We start from the raw sequence: 18,253 nt of genomic DNA, 5'->3' as shown, positions 1-18,253 counted from the left end.
GCAGAGGATAGGTCGCTAACAGAAATAAAATCACTAACATCCCGAACAATGGTCCTCACATTTGCAAGTTCAAAAGGTGATTTCCATCCATTTTCTGCTTAAGTCCACTGTTAAATCCATGCACGATTTGAAATAAATATTGACAAACCTTCCCAGGAACTGTAATTTTTTTAAATCAAGCCGACCTGTCTGAATATCTGACTTATCTAATGTTGTACGAATCTTCAGCATGAAAAAAAAAAATGTTTCCACTGCTTCTACCTCTGCATACAATCACTCCATCCTTTCTTTGCTTTCATTTGCTCTTTTGTCCTTTATAAAACATTCACAACCAATACATTAATAGCACTGATACACACTTAGTATATTCAGTATCACCCTGCAAGAATATTTTGAAAGAAAACCAGAATTAAAGTATTACCATCAAAGAAGTGAAAACAATATAATACGAGCTAGCGCATGGTGTCTTTAAATAAAACTAACTAGCTTCTGTATCACATGTCTGTCTGGATTAGCATCAATGACAAAGTGTTAAACGATTGACAAAGTATTAGGGATACATAAATTCTAGGGAAGTGTATAGAACAGAGTGTACCGCCATCAGACTTTCTCAATACTTTGTCATTTGTCTAGTCATACTAGATTCAATAGGCTTTTAACATAAGATTCTACCCAAAGACTACAACATATCCTTCATTAGCGCTTCTGACCTTAATAAGTAAACTTAAAAGGGGACGCGGATAGGTCAATGAACCTTTTGACTCGCAATTAAGATGTTCTTACCATTGCTCCCGTACACAATCAATAATCAATACACAATAATCAATAATCATTAGTACTCAAAATAGTCAATTGAATCAGTAATTGTCACACACCATGACCTTTCAGTCATGAATAACCACACCTTTAGGAAAAGTTTAGAATGTTTATTTCCCTATATTAACAATGCTAAGGTCATGTAGATTATTCTCAAAATCAGATGAAACACATACAGAAACATCATTGGTTGTCCAAAGCGGCAGAAGAAACGCAATCTAATCAAAGCTTGAACTAGAACACATTCTAAAGTTATAGTACAAATCAATAGCAAAGTCAACTGTGTCAACGTTATAACATACATGGAATTCAGCAAAGAAATTTGTCAAGCATTAGTCCCTGTTACGGTAGTCATTAGTGAGAATACCTAACTATCATCAAATTAGCATCAGCATGTTGGGCTTCATTTAGTAACACAAATTTGGGAAAACTGTGGTTCTATCAAAATAGCGCAGTTGGTACCTAGAAAGAAAAAGCAAATATGCATAATAATCACAATTCGGAATATACCTATCCTCAGGGTAGAACAGCAAAGCAGAATCAGTCTTTGTCCTCAGGACATCAGTCAATCAGCAAAGCATCAGGCTTCAGCACCAGAAATTATAAAAGGGCAAAGTCATTAAGCATTAAAGTTAAGCACATCTCTAATAAAGACGCAAAAGAAAGTAATAACCTTTCGGTCAGGAAAAATATGGGCAAAATGACTGCATGAAGGCAAGGGCAGAAAATGTCTTTCTTCTCACTGTGCAGTGTCCTTATATTGAAGTTACCTAAACTATGCCCTAATTCCCTATTGGTCAGTTAATTGTATGTTCGCACTCTGTCCAATAAAACTAAAATCCCAAATATATGAATTCTAATATTTCTCCGTTCTCATATTGTTGATTGGTTCATCTTGTGATGTCCTCATCATCCGGCTTGTCAGGTAACAATATTATTGCAGCCTCTACTCTAGTCAGTATCTTCATTGTTCTTGTCCTGGGAAAGTCAATCTCACACACATTACACATAAAATGTTGCATTAGCAAGAACATCATCTCCTAGCAGTTGGTTCACACGAAAAGCTTCAGTTATGAGCACATTTATTTAAACAATACAATAGAGATTCACAGTTTAATTCACTCGGTCAACATTTTAATTAAACGCTAGGAAATGCAGCTTTTACATGAGGCCTGGCAAATAAGCCAAGACACTCGCTAAGTTAAGGCCTACAACTAATAAAGCTAAAGCTTAATTCATAACCCTTAATATGACATATTACTGCATTAGTCTAACAAATATTCAATATTTCATAATCATTAATCACTGATTAGTAAATTTTGTTAAAATTGGTGGCCATTCTTCGTGATCACATTTTCAAATGCGTGCATTATTTTTCTACGTTATTTTATTTTCTACCTAAACATATTATTCAAAACACATAAACATTCATTAATAATTTTTAATAAATCACCTGCGCTAGCACCTTCAGTTTCATAAAATTGAGGCAAATATTAATTTGCTTCTAATCTGAAGCATCTCCTTTGTGTTTGGTCTAGCCCAACAACATGAAGTGTCAATCAACAAAATAAATCACAATGTTGACTGTATTTTCTCTAATATACATAATAAATGTAGATGGATTCTCTAAGCATGCTATTTCTACCTACTCTTATTTTTATTTCAATTCTAATAAACATACACTGCTCCAGCCTTGGGTGCTTAGCACATCAAAAATCTCTGTACTGTTTTTCATTTGGTTTATTTACAATGGATGCCTGTACATGTGGAGAATATTCTTCTGTTATGCATACCTAGTTTGAATATCTACACCTACCTTCCATGCAATTTAAAAATCCCCTTTCTGAAATGAGGATTTGAGGCTAGATTAACTATTGTACTGGTCACAATAAAGCGGTTGCAAATAGCGCACTGAGGGCCTCATTTACGAGGCTCTAGCAGCACACTGAGCCTCTGGAGCTTCATTTTGTGACGCTCCGGAGGTGCAGTGTGCCAGCTCATATTTACAAGGCCACACAAAGCCACCTTGTGTGGCTTTTCAAGGGCTTGTAAATATGTACCCCTTTCATGCATAACACTGCGTGAAAGGGGATTCATTGGGTGTTGCTTGGGTGTTCCCACGCAACACCCATGGAATCCAAAAGAATATGACACATTCCAAGATTTACAAGTCTGGGAATGCATCAGATTCCTACGCCACTTCAGGGATGGCATACGAATGATGCAAAGGGGAGAACCATCCTTATTTCTCGCCATTTTTCCTTCACAAAAACAATCTCAAGAGGAAAAGACCTTTTGTGATTGTTTTTATGCAGGAAGGTGTTCCTTCCTGCACAACAAAAAATCTTCCAACACCGCAGACACCCTTGCACCATAGTTCAAGTGTAGCTGCATTGGTGCATGGCAGCAATTTGTGCAACAGTGCAGGGGAGGGAACAGAAATGTGCTGTTTTGTGTAGATAGTGCACATTTCTGCCCTTTCCCAGTGGCCCACAGTGGTGCAGCAAGTCTTTGTAAATGAGGCCCTGAGTTTTTTCAACCAAAAATGTATTGTTTTCAAATCAACCACAAAAAAAGGATTCCGTGGGATCCATGGAATAACTTGTCTTATTAATATTCATTCAGCAGTTTGCAAAGTGTGACTTGCTTTCATAATCTACCTTCGCTTTGATGCTAGTCTTTGAGGGACACCAGACGACCATCTCTGTGAAAATATTTCAAAATTGACTTTTTTAATCCAGCCTGAGTTTCATAAAGTAAACAAGGCTGATGTAAAAAAATATGAAATTCTATTTTGGAAAACTTCAATGACAGCAGGCAGTGGTCCTCTGGGAAACTGCATACTCCCTGTGAAGCTGCTACCATTATTCCCAAAGGGGATATCCCCTTCTTGAAAGAGTTACCACTCCAATTTGCAAGTCATTAACTGGTCAATGGTTTACAACTGGAATGACGGTCACAAACCATTGATAAATAGGTTAGTACTATACAATTTGAAAGGGATGTCTCAAGCATAACCCTTCCAAGTGGCAAATTGGTGATGATTTCTAAATTTATTGAGTGATTCAGAAAAACGTTTTCCAGTCATTAAATGGGTTTATTATCTTAGAAATTGTTCTTACAGTTTACTGAATCTCTGATTTAGCTAATAGAAGAGTTTGAAATTATTAAAAACCTTTCACTTCTGTCCCATGGTTTTAAAAACACAGATTTGAGTACTGAAGTATCAATACACGAGGCCTTCATGCCGATTCAGGCTCCATATTGGAACTTCCCAAAGAATATGAAGATTGTGAACTGGGCAGTGACAGAAATGTTTGCTCGGTTAAATGTTCCTTTATATGTAGCATCCACTCTCCAATACCCACATATACCGAATTGCCAAACTTCCCTAAGTTAAAGCATAAATCCAATGTACGGGACTCTTTGGGATTTCAACCCTAGGGAAAAACATATTGTAAAGTCAAAATCGCAACCCTCCTCCTCCACAGATTTTAGACACAGCACATACTTCTTAAGTAAGAAAATCCACTGTACTACCCTTACACAACCCACAAATACCTCATTCGACTCCGTAGTATTGTTTTCTCGGGGAAATCCTCAAATGACAGACACTTGGTTGTAAAATGCAAACTTTCCGTTCTGCAACTGAAGGAATAAGCATTTTGGGGACAATTTAGGAAAATGGAAGTGTCTGTAGGTTTTCATAACACAATTAACTATTTGTTGTTGTATGGTTAGTCCTCGCCCAATTGGAATTGCTTTAACACAAATTGCAACTTTTTTACATTTTCAGAGGCAAGACGTGTTCTACTTTTTGATAGTTGAAGCTAATAAGGCATGTTATAATTCATTAGCATGATCATTAAGGTAGGAGGCCACTCTTTGCACCCATTATTTTAATTCAGTAAAACTGCTAGATGACCAGTTAGACCACGAACAATGTCCACTAGTATCAGAAAGAATCAAGGAGGTGCAATATGCGTGATTACAAACACAAAGAAATAAAAAAAATATATTTCTGTTTTTTTGCGATTTGAAAATAGCTTTCTGTGTTTGAAGTTGCTCACCTCCAATACATGTACAGATAATAAATGAATAATTCTTCTTTCAAGTAGCTGTACCTTTGATTAAAAAAAAGGTTCCATCAAGTAGTAACTTTGTTCTTTTTATATCACCAGCATCGGCAAGCAAAGTAGAAAGAGCTGAGAAGACTTCTAAGTCAGGTAAAATAACCAATCTTTAAAAAGCTATTTTCAGAAGAAAGACATGCAAAACAGAGCACTCTTATAACATGGGGCCAGATGTAGCAAAGGTTTTTACCCATTCTGTGTCTATGGGAAAAAGTGTTCGTACATATGGCCCATGGTTCTTTTAGTGGCAGCTCTTTGGTTAATAGCAATAAAACAGAGCAAGATACAAAATGAAAATTCTCTTAAATATTTCTACAAAATGATACCAAGGATGCTGGAACTACACCAGTCATTTAACCTGATTACTATTCTGCTAGTGAGATTCTTGCCGAATTTTCAGGGTTAACACAAAAGCGGAAAGACGTTTTTAAATGCAAGTGCTCGGGTTACGGGAGTAATGTGTGTGAATTGTTTATCAGCGAAACCAGATTCGTTATTTGCAAATCACTATTTTCTAGTTCCTCCATACCGTACTATTAAGGATGTATAATGAGAAATGTGTTGATTACTCATTGGTATTGGATAAACAACATAAAAAAGGCGGCGATGTCAGTAAGTTGTTGTATTATTACCGCCGCATCAGCCTCCCTCATCATACTCCTAAAACGTCAATCTGTACCAAGCAGCTACATTTCACATACATCAAGCAACCTATATGGAACGCCGTAGGACTTCAGCACTGTCAAGTTCATTTGCAAACAGCAGGTCAGTGTTGAAAAGCACCCAGTACCGAATCACTAAAAGTAGCAGAACAAGACAAGAGCCAACCACCATCGAGGTGTAGTGCTTTCCAAAAGTGTCAGAGAAGGCACAAGTAACAACATAATAAACCAAACGTCGCAGAGCTTTCAATCTACAAAGGACACTGTGTGAAAAAGAATTATGGAAATGCCCTAGTCCCTTGAAGACAGTGCAAAATCAAATCCTCATTATACTTGAAATGTGAAGAAAAAAAACTATGTCGTGGCTGACATGGATGTCTGAAGAAAATCTCAGATATAAATTGAGGCTAGACACAAGACTAACCTGTCTGGAATCAAATTCCTCTTTCCGAATTTCCCTTCTGGTCTCTGTAGGAAAATGGAGTATCGTATGGTGTTGTGAGTTAGTACTCACCATGAAATACTCTCACAATACCCCCAAAGATGGCCCTTTGGATTCACACTAGTAAATCCTTAGCTTGGTCCTGGTAGTGTGGCAAAGAGCAGTCAGTTTTACTTAGAGGAACATGTGTTAAGCATTTCACAGCACCAACATTGATAATAAGCAATTGAAAAGACTCGAAAGAAATCCACATTCATTTATACAAATAGAGCATACTTTTATCTTAATTCAGACACGAAAATGAACAGAATTAAATAAGTATAACTGCAGGTATAGATTTTAGAAGCAAGATTAAATCATGGCAGAACTGGCATTTAAAAATTGCATTGAAGTGTATAGGAGAAATACCACTGGTTGCAAAAATGTACTTAGAAAGCAAGTTACGTGGAACCCCCGGGTTATGGTTATCCAGATCATGACAGTCAGTCCGGTTTACCTGGCCCATGGGCTCCGGGTGCAGTGTTGTCCTGGCTGTCTGTGGTGCAGGGAGCCACTGGTGACAAATGACCACTTAGAGGTAGAGCTGCGGGGAACCCTTGCAGGGATAAGGTTATGGGGTCCTGGGACTAGGCTATAGCATTCAGTTCACTTCTACCTGGTCTGTGGGGCATGGGTGCAAAGTTGTCCTGGTCTTCCGTGGTGCTGAATGGAACTTGCATTGATGCTGATTTTACCACTTACACAACGGTGCTGACAAGGAAATGCAGAAATTTAGCTGGGGTTGGGTTGCAGATGTTGGGTGAAGCTGCACCCTGTGCTCTGCCCATGCAGCATTGAGTATGAGGATTAGTTACCAGACTGGCAACTCACAAGCCTTGGCAGCGGTAAGGGTGCAGAAATCCCTTGGGAACTTCCCGGGGTCCGAAGAAGTGGTATAACAACCTAAAACTTGGAGGCAGGTGGGACTAAAAGTCTCAGAAGGCTGTTGACCACCTCGGTTTCAACAATCCCACAGCGGGGCTGATGGCCAGCAAAACTTCAAATCCTACAGGTGTTTTTACCTGCACTTTGCAGAGGACTAGTGCCACTAGTCCAAGGGAGACTGAAGGCATGTCTGGCTTCCACAGAGGTCCCTCTGGTCAGGAGTGATGAGTTTCAGCCATACACAGTTCCAGGCCTGTTGCCTCAGAGACAGAGTATCCCTCTTTTGCTTGGTTGCCATGGGAAGAGTCCAGTTGTCAGTGATGCAGAGCTCCTTTTGTTCCTTCTTTGAAGTCGATTGATCAGATCTGAGGCTCTGCTGTCAGGGGTGTCCCTTAAATCCTGAATTTAGGGCAGTTAGAGGTGTGGAGACTAATGGCCAATGGGCAGCTAGCTCCTACAGATGATCTGCCCCTGAGGTGACCACATCCAGTGGAACAGGTCACCTTTAGCTACCTAGAACCCTGTATTCTGCCACTCCTAAGATGTCAAAAATCTAAATTTAGTGCATAGACCTGGCTTCTCACCCTATAGAGGGTGATCAGACCACTGGGGTGTGCACAGTCCTGCGTACCTATGTTCCTGACAATCCACGAGCAAATATTCCTGGGGCACAGGGGGAGGGTTGTTTCCTCCACTGAGGGACAGCACAGATGGCTATAAGGGGCAGTGAAGCCTTTGAAGTTCACCACCCTGATGGCTTTATTAATTTCACTATCCTGGTTGGGGGGGGCAGGAGATGTGACCTCCTTCCTGCCTTAGCCTTTGTTTCTGATTCCTGGGAGCACCCATGCTGCCTGGCAAGAGGTCAGAAACATGTCTTGGTGGCAGTAAGCACGCAAAAAAGCGCAGGCTGCTCGTCCAGAGTACACAGAAGAGAGGCAAACAGGTAAGCAACCTCTAGTGTGCCACTTGGGTGCATGCCAGACATCAGTCAACACAAGATTGGTTTTAGGGGAGAGAAAGCAAGTTTTTTGACAAGTACATATCTAGGTGGGACCATAATGTAGGTAGCAGCCCGGGTCTAACCGGGCTTAAGTCCCATGTTGTCCTATGAACCGGCCTGCACATGAAGTTTCTCTTAATGAAACGGACAGTATAGAGGCATATAAGTTCATGCTTAAATGCCTGCACCTTAAATATAGTGTACCCTGCCTCCTTGATTGCAGAGGCCTCCCTTAGGGGTGTCTAGCATATATGAAAGGCATGGGACTGTGCCAGTCATGGTGAGGGCACAATTGAACATGAGCAGTTTTCGACACTCTGGCAGTCTGCAATGGCAGGCCTGTCATCAGTTATTTCTGTGGGTCACCTAGGGTGACACAAACTCGTGCAGCTCTGGGGACTCCTTTATCACCTGTGCCCTGGGTACCCTTGCTACTATCTACAAGGGACCTATAAGGAGGTAAAGCCTTGCCGATCAGGGAATCATTATGTCGACATACCAATTTAGGGAGAGAGAGCACAGTCACTGGGGCCTGGTTAGCTGGCTTCCAATGTGCTTACAGAGTCATGCACATTAGCACTGGGGGCAAAAACTGGGGGATGACCCTACATAAAAGTGCACTTTACTGAAGTCTGGAAGACTGTAAAGTTAAGACATGAGCATCTTTATTTAGGGTTTATCGGTTTAAGGGAAGCCTTTGACCTTGTTCCCAGGGACCTGCTTAGGCTGGTTCTTAAAAAATAGGCTTACCAGATCCACTATTATCCCGATTGTATGACTGTACATTAGTAACTTTGCACACGTTAGATGGGGGACAAGGGGGAGGTGACAGGCAGAATTCCATTAGAAAGAGGTGTTTGCCAAGGCTGCATGCTAGCACCAACCTTATTCACTCTCTACATTAATGGGATCATTGAGCACCTGGATAATTGTAACAATGAATCCCTCAAACTGGGAGGTGAGAAGATTCCAGCCCTCCTTTATGCTGACCATACTCTCCTACTATCAAAAACTCCAAGGAGCCTACAAACTTTGCAGGAACCTTTTCCAGTATCTGGGACTTGATGGGATATAAATAAATATCAATAAAACAAAGTTTATGACTTTCTACCCACCGAGGTCTTTCAATGGTTAAAAATAAACACATTCAAGATTTCCCCTTCGAGGGTGTCAAGGGAGTCAAGAAGTTTGATTATCTTGGGCCCGACTGACAAGCACTCTTTCATGGTCATTGAAAACCCTGAGAAGCAAAGCGCTGCTGTAGCATAGGGCTGGGGCTGTTTTGAGAGCATTCAAATCTTCTACCTTTTGCCCTCTATGGCCAGCACTGCAGATATATTGTGCAAAAGCAGTTAGTGCATCCCTATATGGTTCTGAGGTGGGGAGTGTGGGTAATATATCTCAGTTTGTAACTATAGAGAACAGTTTTATTCATTTTCTTACTAGCCTTTCACAAAGTACCCCTTTGATTCATCTAAAGCTGGATTAGGCACAGCAGAATATTGCAGACATTGTAAATCTTGGGCCCCTTTTATATTGGCTGAGGTTGTGGTTGTCTGAAGACTTGAAACAATACTAATCAGTGCTCAAAGAGCTGAAAGACCTGGATCTTGATGCTAGGACACCCTGGTTCAAATTTGTTAAGATGTGGCTCTCCAATCTGAGTGAGTTTTGGAATAATCCTCCTTTGTGTAATAAGGGCATCGTAGAACATCTGAAGAGGAGGTGCTTTGTCTTTGTTAATAGCAAACGTTACTTGAAGTCATGCTCCGGTAGTTTAACTGAAAAATTTCTAGATGTAAAATGCGTTCCCCATTTCAAATAAGCTCTTGACAAAATAGAGCCCCCCTGAGACAAGATCCCTACATTTGAAATTTCGATATGGAATTTTACCTGTGAACAAGTATAGAAGTATTTGGAGTGTGCAGCCAAGAATATCTCCAAATTGCACATGCTGTACACCCCCTCTTGAAATAGTAGCACAATTCATGTTTTTTTGTCCTGCATATGCGGGCATTAGGAAATCTTGGTTGGTTCCTGCTTACAGAAATTTCAGAGAGAGGAATTTTCCAAGCACCCTCAACATTTTAACTACAGATAGCACTGATCTATATGCATATGCTCTAACCAAATACTTGCATAATTGTCCCTATGAGAAGATTTCAGTTATTTTAATATGCCAATGTTCAGGCTAATTATTCGCATGTCGATTGGCGCTCAAGATAAATAATAACTGTGGACTAATTTTTCCCATGAGATGAGCATTGTTAGAAATGGGGTTTTTGGTTGGCAGTTAGGTTGCCCTCTGTCCAAGCAAGAACCCTCACTCTAGTCAGGGTAAGTCACACACAATCCAAAATCAGCCTGTGCTCACCCTCCGGTAGCTTGGCACGAGCAGTCAGGCTTAACTTAGAAGGCAATGTGTAAAGCATTTGTGCAATAAATCATACAACACCATAGTATAACACCACAAAAATACACCACACAGTGTTTAGAAAAATATAGAATATTTATCTGGATAATTGTAGGTCAAAACGATCAAAGTTGCAATACGAATTTGTAAAGATATCACTGAAAAGTGATATTAAGAGTCTTTAAGTCTTTAAAAAGCAATAAAGTGTCTTTCAAGCACAGAGTACCTGGTTTCTGGTGGGAAATCTCCTCAGAGGGCCACAGGAGAAGAGATGCGTGGAAAAAGGGGTGTGTGCGTCGTTTTCCGCTCAGCACACACAGACTTGCGTCGTTCTTTTCCACGCGGGGAAGTCGGGCGTCGTTTTCCGGCGCGCAGACAGTCTCTTTTTGTGGATCGCGGGGATTACCAGATGTCCCGGGTCTGTGCGTGGGTTCTCCTGCTTATTTTCCGGCTGCGCGTCGTTCTGCGGGGCTGCGCGTCGAAGTTTCGATCTCACGGTAGGCGTCGCGTCGATTTCTCCTTGGAAGTCGGGCGTCGTTTTCCTTGCGAGGCCGTGCGTCGAAATTTTGGTCTCACGGCAGGCGTCGCGTCGATTTCTCCTTGGAAGTCGGGCGGCGTTGTCCTTGCGAGGCCGTGCGTCAAAGTTTCGCACTCACGGTAGGCGTCGCGTCGATTTCTCCTTGGAAGTCGGGCGGCTTTGTCCTTGCGAGGTTGTGCGTCGAAGTCTCGATCGTCCCGAGGGCGTCGCGTTGATCAGCGTCGGTGTGCGGCGTTTTTCTCGCCGCGAAACAAGCTGTGCGTCGAAATTTTCGGCGCACGGAGCGTCCACGTGAAAGGCAGAAGTCTTTTTGGTCCTGAGACTTCAAGGAACAGGAGGCAAGCTCTATCCAAGCCCTTGGAGAGCACTTTCACAGCCAGACAAGAATTCAGCAAGGCAGCAGGGCAACAGCAAGACAGCAGTCCTTTGGAGAAAGCAGACAGGTGAGTCCTTTGAGCAGCCAGGCAGTTCTTCTTGGCAGGATGTAGTTTCTGGTTCAGGTTTCTTCTCCAGCAAGTGTCTGATGAGGTAGGGCAGAGGCCCTGTTTTATACTAAGTTGTGCCTTTGAAGTGGGGGTGATTTCAAAGAGTCTCTAAGAAATGCACCAAGTTCCCTTTCAGCTCAATCCTGTCTGCCAGAGTCCCAGTAGGGGGTGTGGCAGTCCTTTGTGTGAGGGCAGGCCCTCCACCCTCCCAGCCCAGGAAGACCCATTCAAAATGCAGATGTATGCAAGTGAGGCTGAGTACCCTGTGTTTGGGGTGTGTCTGAGTGAATGCACAAGGAGCTGTCAACTAAACCTAGCCAGACGTGGATTGAAGGGCACAACAAGTTTTTAGTGCAAAGAAATGCTCACTTTCTAAAAGTGGCAGTTCTAGAATAGTAATATTAAATCCGACTTCACCAGTCAGCAGGACTTTATATTACCATTCTGGCCATACTAAATATGACCTTCCTGCTCCTTTCAGATCAGCAGCTGCCACTTCAACAGTGTATGAGGGCAGCCCCAATGTTAGCCTATGAAGGGAGCAGGCCTCACAGTAGTGTAAAAACGAATTTAGGAGTTTTACACTACCAGGACATATAACTACACAGGTACATGTCCTGCCTTTTACCTACACAGCACCCGGCTCTAGGGGTTACCTAGGGCACACATTAGGGATGACTTATATGTAGAAAAAGGGGAGTTCTAGGCTTGGCAAGTACTTTTAAATGCCAAGTCGAAGTGGCAGTGAAACTGCACACACAGGCCTTGCAATGGCAGGCCTGAGACAAGGTTAAGGGGCTACTGAGGTGGGTGGCACAACCAGTGCTGCAGGCCCACTAGTAGCATTTAATCTACAGGCCCTAGGCACATGTAGTGCACTCTAATAGGGACTTACAGGTAGATTAAATAGTCAATCATGGATAAACCAATCAATAGTACAATTTACACAGAGAGCATATGCACTTTAGCACTGGTTAGCAGTGGTAAAGTGCTCAGAGGTCAAAAGCCAACAACAGCAGGTCAGAAAAAATAGGAGGAAGGAGGCAAAAAGTTTGGGGATGTCCCTGTCAAAAAGCCAGGTCCAACATGACCCCCCACCAGCCTAAAGCCAGGGGAGAACAATCACTATCCTGATGTACTTCCCTGTTTGAGGCGACAGAACAAGGACCCAGGCCCACAACAGCAGGGGCATGCTCCAGTTCTTCGCCTTCCTGACTCCAATTGGATCCCTCTGTCCATACTCTCAGGGCCCACTAAGCCCATCCATGGGGAACCTTTCTCCTTTCCTGCGGATCCCATCTGTGCAGCACCTAACCTTACATTGCTCACAGATGTATCCCAGGAGCAGGATAGTACCACCAGGACCAACACAGTGGTGTTGCCCATTCTATCCCCGGGGTGGGACACTTGTCCCCTCCCCAGGGATAACTCTGTCCACCCGGACAGCAAGCCACAGTGATTACTGACAGCTGCCAGGGATGAGAGCCAGGCCCCAGGCCTCTCAAAGCTCTCCAACCACTGTGGCTGTGGAGAGTGGGGGGCGGTAGCCCCAGGTGCTGGGCACCCTTTAACCACTCTCCCTTCCACCAGGTCAGGGATGACAGCCTGAACCTGGTCCTCCCCTCTGGGGCTTTGTACCCTCCTTCCTGGAGCGGTACCCCCAGAGTCCAACATGGCCAGGGGGCTTACAGAAGTCGCCCTGTACCATTCCTCCACCAGTGCAGGGCTGTTAACCTGCCACTGGCCCTCCAACCTGGGGTCTGTACCTTCAGGTGGGACTAGGGCCCGGGGTGAGGCTTCCCTCCCCCTGCCCTCCCTTCTGGGGTCCAGCACCCTCCAACTAGGAGTGGCCTCCTCAGAAGACAACATGGTAGGGGCACTGTTATCAGTAGCCCCTCCCTCCAGGTCCAGGGGGACACCCTGAACCTGGTCTTCCAGCCCAGGGTCTGTACCCTCAGACTGGATCACCGCCTGGCAAACCAGGACTTCCTGGGGGGCACGCCTACCCCCCACCAGGTCAGAGTTTAACCTCTGCACCTGCCCATTCAACTCAGAGTCACCACCCTGAAGTTGAACAATTGCCTGGCACGCCAGGACTTCCTGGAGGGCACACTGACCCTCCACCAGGTCAGAGTTTAACCTCTGCACCTGACCATTCAACTCAGAGTCACCACCCTGAAGTTGAACAATTGCCTGGCACACCAGGACTTCCTGGAGGGCACACTGACCCTCCACCAGGTCAGAGTTTAACCTCTGCACCTGACCATTCAACTCAGAGTCACCACCCTGAAGTTGAACAGTTGCCTGGCGCACCAGGACTTTCTGGGAGGCACACCTACCTCCCACCAGGTCAGAGTTTAACCTCTGAGCCTGGTTCCCCAACCCAGGGTCACCACCCTGAGGTTGGGCAATTGCCTGGCACGCCAGGACTTTCTGGGGGGCACACCTACCCCCCACCAGGTCAGAGTTTAACCTCTGAACCTGGTCATCCAACCCAGAGTCAACACCCTGAGGTTGGACAATTGCCTGGCACAGCAGGGCTTCTTGGGAGGCACACCTACCTCCCACCAGGTCAGAGTTTAACCTCTGAACCTGGGTATCCAACCCAGAGTCAGCACTCTGAGGTTGAACAATTGCCTGGCACGCCAGGACTTTCTGGAGGGCACACTGACCCTCCACCAGGTCAGAGTTTAACCTCTGAACTGGGCCATTCAACTCAGAGTTACCACCCTGAAGTAGAACAATCGCCTGGCACGCCAGGACTTCCTGGAGGGCACACTGACCCTCCACCAGGTCAGAGTTTAACCTCTGAACCTGGTTCTCCAACCTAGGGTCACCATCCTGAGGTTGGACAACTGCCTGGTACACCAGGGCTTTCTGGGGGGCACACCTACCCCCCACCAGGTCAGAGGTTAACCTCTGAACCTGGATATCCAACCCAGAGTCACCACCCTGAGGTTGAACCATGGCCTGGCAGGCCAGGACTTTCAGGGAGGCACACCTACCTCCCACCAGGTCAGAGTTTAACCTCTGAGCCTGGTTCTCCAACCCAGGGTCACCACCCTGAGGTTGGGCAATTGCCTGGCACCCCAGGACTTTCTGGGAGGCACACCTACCTCCCACCAGGTCAGAGTTTAACCTCTGAACCTGGCCATCCAACCCAGAGTCGACACCCTGAGGTTGGACAACTGCCTGGCACGCCAGGACTTTCTGGGGGGCACACCTACCCCCCACCAGGTCAGAGTTTGACCTCTTCACCTGGTAAGCCAACCCAGAGTCACCACCCTGAGGTTGAGCCATTGCCTGGCATTCCAGGACTTTCTGGGGGGCACCTCTACCCCCCACCAGGTCAAAGTTTAACCTCTGAACCCGGTTATCCAACCCAGAGTCACCACCCTGAGGTTGAATCCTTGCCTGGCATGCCAGGACTTCCTGGGGGGCACTCTCACCCCCCACAAGGGACACGCCGTCCCCAAGGGCCACACAAGAGTCTGGTTGGCGCAGGTCTCCCGACCTCTGCCCATCCGGCAGAGTCTGGGTTTCCCCCAAACCAGAAACGGTCTCACCTGGGTCATTCCTGGGGGGCTCTGCTCTCAGAGCTGACCCCTGCCTTTCAAGATCCTCCACTGGGGTCTGCCACCCCCTCTCAACCCTATGTCTGGACTTCTGCACCCCCTCACTAGGAGTGGTACTGCCAGACACCAGAACTGTTGGGATGCTGTCTACAGTCATCCCCCCAAGTTCTTCTGCCACTGCGGGGCTTCCCTCAAAAGGTGGCCCTACGGTACAGGTTAGGCTCTGAGACCTACCTGGGACACTACAATCCTTTCCCACCTCACTTGGTCGGGAACCACCTAGACCACTCCCTTCAGGAGCACCCCCAAATGCCTCTTCAGACTCTCTGGTACTCACCCAAAAGTCTGCCTCCACTGTAAGTTCCCTGGGGTCAGAGAACTCACACTCCACCTGGTGTTGGCGTAGCTCTGGAAAATAAGGACCAGACATATGCTCTCCAGCAATTACATCACTCTGCCCTTCACATGTATTAACCACAGTACCCTTCACCCAACCACCTAGTAACTCAACCTTGGAAAAGCACTCTACTTCACCCTCCTGAGACTGGTGAGACAGTATCTGTCTGTCCCTGACACTCAACCCAAACTCTTCTGGGATGTCTCTACACTCTATATCCAGGACGTCCACCAGGGGGGAACCCTTTTCTCTGTCACTCTCTGCTAGAGTCAGTAAAGTGTCCCTCCCCCCAGTAGGAATATGACTCCCTGTGCCAGTTCCCCAATCCTTCTCAGGGACCCTGTGCATAACAGGAACTACCTCATACCCTTGAACCGCCTGGGGTGTGTCAACTCTATTCTTCAAGTTGGGTACCACATCTCTGGGCTTGTGCCCTTCTTCAGCAGTACTAGATGCAAGATTTTTGCTGCCACCATCTGAACTGGACTCAGCCCTTCCGGCCTCCAGTTTCAGCTCTTTACAGCTCAGCTCTTGAGCTGCAATCTTTTCTTCTTCCAGGGCTAAGAGACTTGCTGCCTCAGCCCTTTCAATAAACTCATCTAGCTCTTCCATCCACCGTGCTTGAGCCATGAGCCATTCTTTTTTCACTGGGTCTCTTTCCTCATCTGAGTCGTCCTCCTCCTCCTCTGAGGGGTACTTAGTCATTTGGTTTCTTGCTGCCTCTCTCTCTGCCCATCTGTCTTCCTCCCAGACTATGTAGGCACGTAGCATCTCTGCTTTAGTAGATCTCTTTGCTACAGGAAGGCCACATTCTCTGCAAAGCTTCCTTAGGTCAGCCTTAGTGAGGTGGTCAGTAGGCAAAAAGAATAAGTAGGTAAGCGATCCCATTCTGATAGGATCTTACCAGCAAAAACCAAAATCCAAAGTCCAAAATATCAATAGTATATCCAGGAGGACATCAGAGACCAAAAGTCAAAAAAGAGATCAAAAATCAAGTTGACCTTCAACTGTGGGTAGGTAGTGAAATACTTAGCTACTGTATGTCACTGCACAAACACAAGTCCTATCCTCACCGCTGATCACCAATGTTAGAAATGGGGTTTTTGGTTGGCAGTTAGGTTGCCCTCTGTCCAAGCAAGAACCCTCACTCTAGTCAGGGTAAGTCACACACAATCCAAAATCAGCCTGTGCTCACCCTCCGGTAGCTTGGCACGAGCAGTCAGGCTTAACTTAGAAGGCAATGTGTAAAGCATTTGTGCAATAAATCATACAACACCATAGTATAACACCACAAAAATACACCACACAGTGTTTAGAAAAATATAGAATATTTATCTGGATAATTGTAGGTCAAAACGATCAAAGTTGCAATACGAATTTGTAAAGATATCACTGAAAAGTGATATTAAGAGTCTTTAAGTCTTTAAAAAGCAATAAAGTGTCTTTCAAGCACAGAGTACCTGGTTTCTGGTGGGAAATCTCCTCAGAGGGCCACAGGAGAAGAGATGCGTGGAAAAAGGGGTGTGTGCGTCGTTTTCCGCTCAGCACACACAGACTTGCGTCGTTCTTTTCCACGCGGGGAAGTCGGGCGTCGTTTTCCGGCGCGCAGACAGTCTCTTTTTGTGGATCGCGGGGATTACCAGATGTCCCGGGTCTGTGCGTGGGTTCTCCTGCTTATTTTCCGGCTGCGCGTCGTTCTGCGGGGCTGCGCGTCGAAGTTTCGATCTCACGGTAGGCGTCGCGTCGATTTCTCCTTGGAAGTCGGGCGTCGTTTTCCTTGCGAGGCCGTGCGTCGAAATTTTGGTCTCACGGCAGGCGTCGCGTCGATTTCTCCTTGGAAGTCGGGCGGCGTTGTCCTTGCGAGGCCGTGCGTCAAAGTTTCGCACTCACGGTAGGCGTCGCGTCGATTTCTCCTTGGAAGTCGGGCGGCTTTGTCCTTGCGAGGTTGTGCGTCGAAGTCTCGATCGTCCCGAGGGCGTCGCGTTGATCAGCGTCGGTGTGTGGCGTTTTTCTCGCCGCGAAACAAGCTGTGCGTCGAAATTTTCGGCGCACGGAGCGTCCACGTGAAAGGCAGAAGTCTTTTTGGTCCTGAGACTTCAAGGAACAGGAGGCAAGCTCTATCCAAGCCCTTGGAGATCACTTTCACAGCCAGACAAGAATTCAGCAAGGCAGCAGGGCAACAGCAAGACAGCAGTCCTTTGGAGAAAGCAGACAGATGAGTCCTTTGAGCAGCCAGGCAGTTCTTCTTGGCAGGATGTAGTTTCTGGTTCAGGTTTCTTCTCCAGCAAGTGTCTGATGAGGTAGGGCAGAGGCCCTGTTTTATACTAAGTTGTGCCTTTGAAGTGGGGGTGATTTCAAAGAGTCTCTAAGAAATGCACCAAGTTCCCTTTCAGCTCAATCCTGTCTGCCAGAGTCCCAGTAGGGGGTGTGGCAGTCCTTTGTGTGAGGGCAGGCCCTCCACCCTCCCAGCCCAGGAAGACCCATTCAAAATGCAGATGTATGCAAGTGAGGCTGAGTACCCTGTGTTTGGGGTGTGTCTGAGTGAATGCACAAGGAGCTGTCAACTAAACCTAGCCAGACGTGGATTGAAGGGCACAACAAGTTTTTAGTGCAAAGAAATGCTCACTTTCTAAAAGTGGCATTTCTAGAATAGTAATATTAAATCCGACTTCACCAGTCAGCAGGACTTTATATTACCATTCTGGCCATACTAAATATGACCTTCCTGCTCCTTTCAGATCAGCAGCTGCCACTTCAACAGTGTATGAGGGCAGCCCCAATGTTAGCCTATGAAGGGAGCAGGCCTCACAGTAGTGTAAAAACGAATTTAGGAGTTTTACACTACCAGGACATATAACTACACAG

The 18,253-nt window shown here is 45.5% G+C and overlaps 1 protein-coding gene across 43 annotated transcripts in view; it reads left to right on the top strand.

Annotated features, from left to right (window-relative positions):
- The window catches only part of TRDN (triadin), a 1,868,677-nt gene that overhangs the window by 1,128,651 nt on the left and 721,773 nt on the right, over positions 1-18,253 (top strand). For 42 of the 43 annotated variants that reach the window (XM_069234794.1, XM_069234791.1, XM_069234779.1 and 39 more), the window contains one exon: positions 4,998-5,042. The exons of the other annotated variant lie outside the window; for it this stretch is intronic. In XM_069234794.1, the coding sequence (XP_069090895.1) occupies positions 4,998-5,042 (45 nt within the window). The remainder of the gene's footprint in view (positions 1-4,997; positions 5,043-18,253) is intronic. 43 annotated transcript variants of the gene reach the window in all.

This window comes from Pleurodeles waltl, chromosome 5, assembly GCF_031143425.1.
Source record: "Pleurodeles waltl isolate 20211129_DDA chromosome 5, aPleWal1.hap1.20221129, whole genome shotgun sequence".
Lineage (NCBI taxonomy): Eukaryota > Metazoa > Chordata > Amphibia > Caudata > Salamandridae > Pleurodeles > Pleurodeles waltl.
This window is presented reverse-complemented; position numbering and strand designations above follow the sequence as displayed.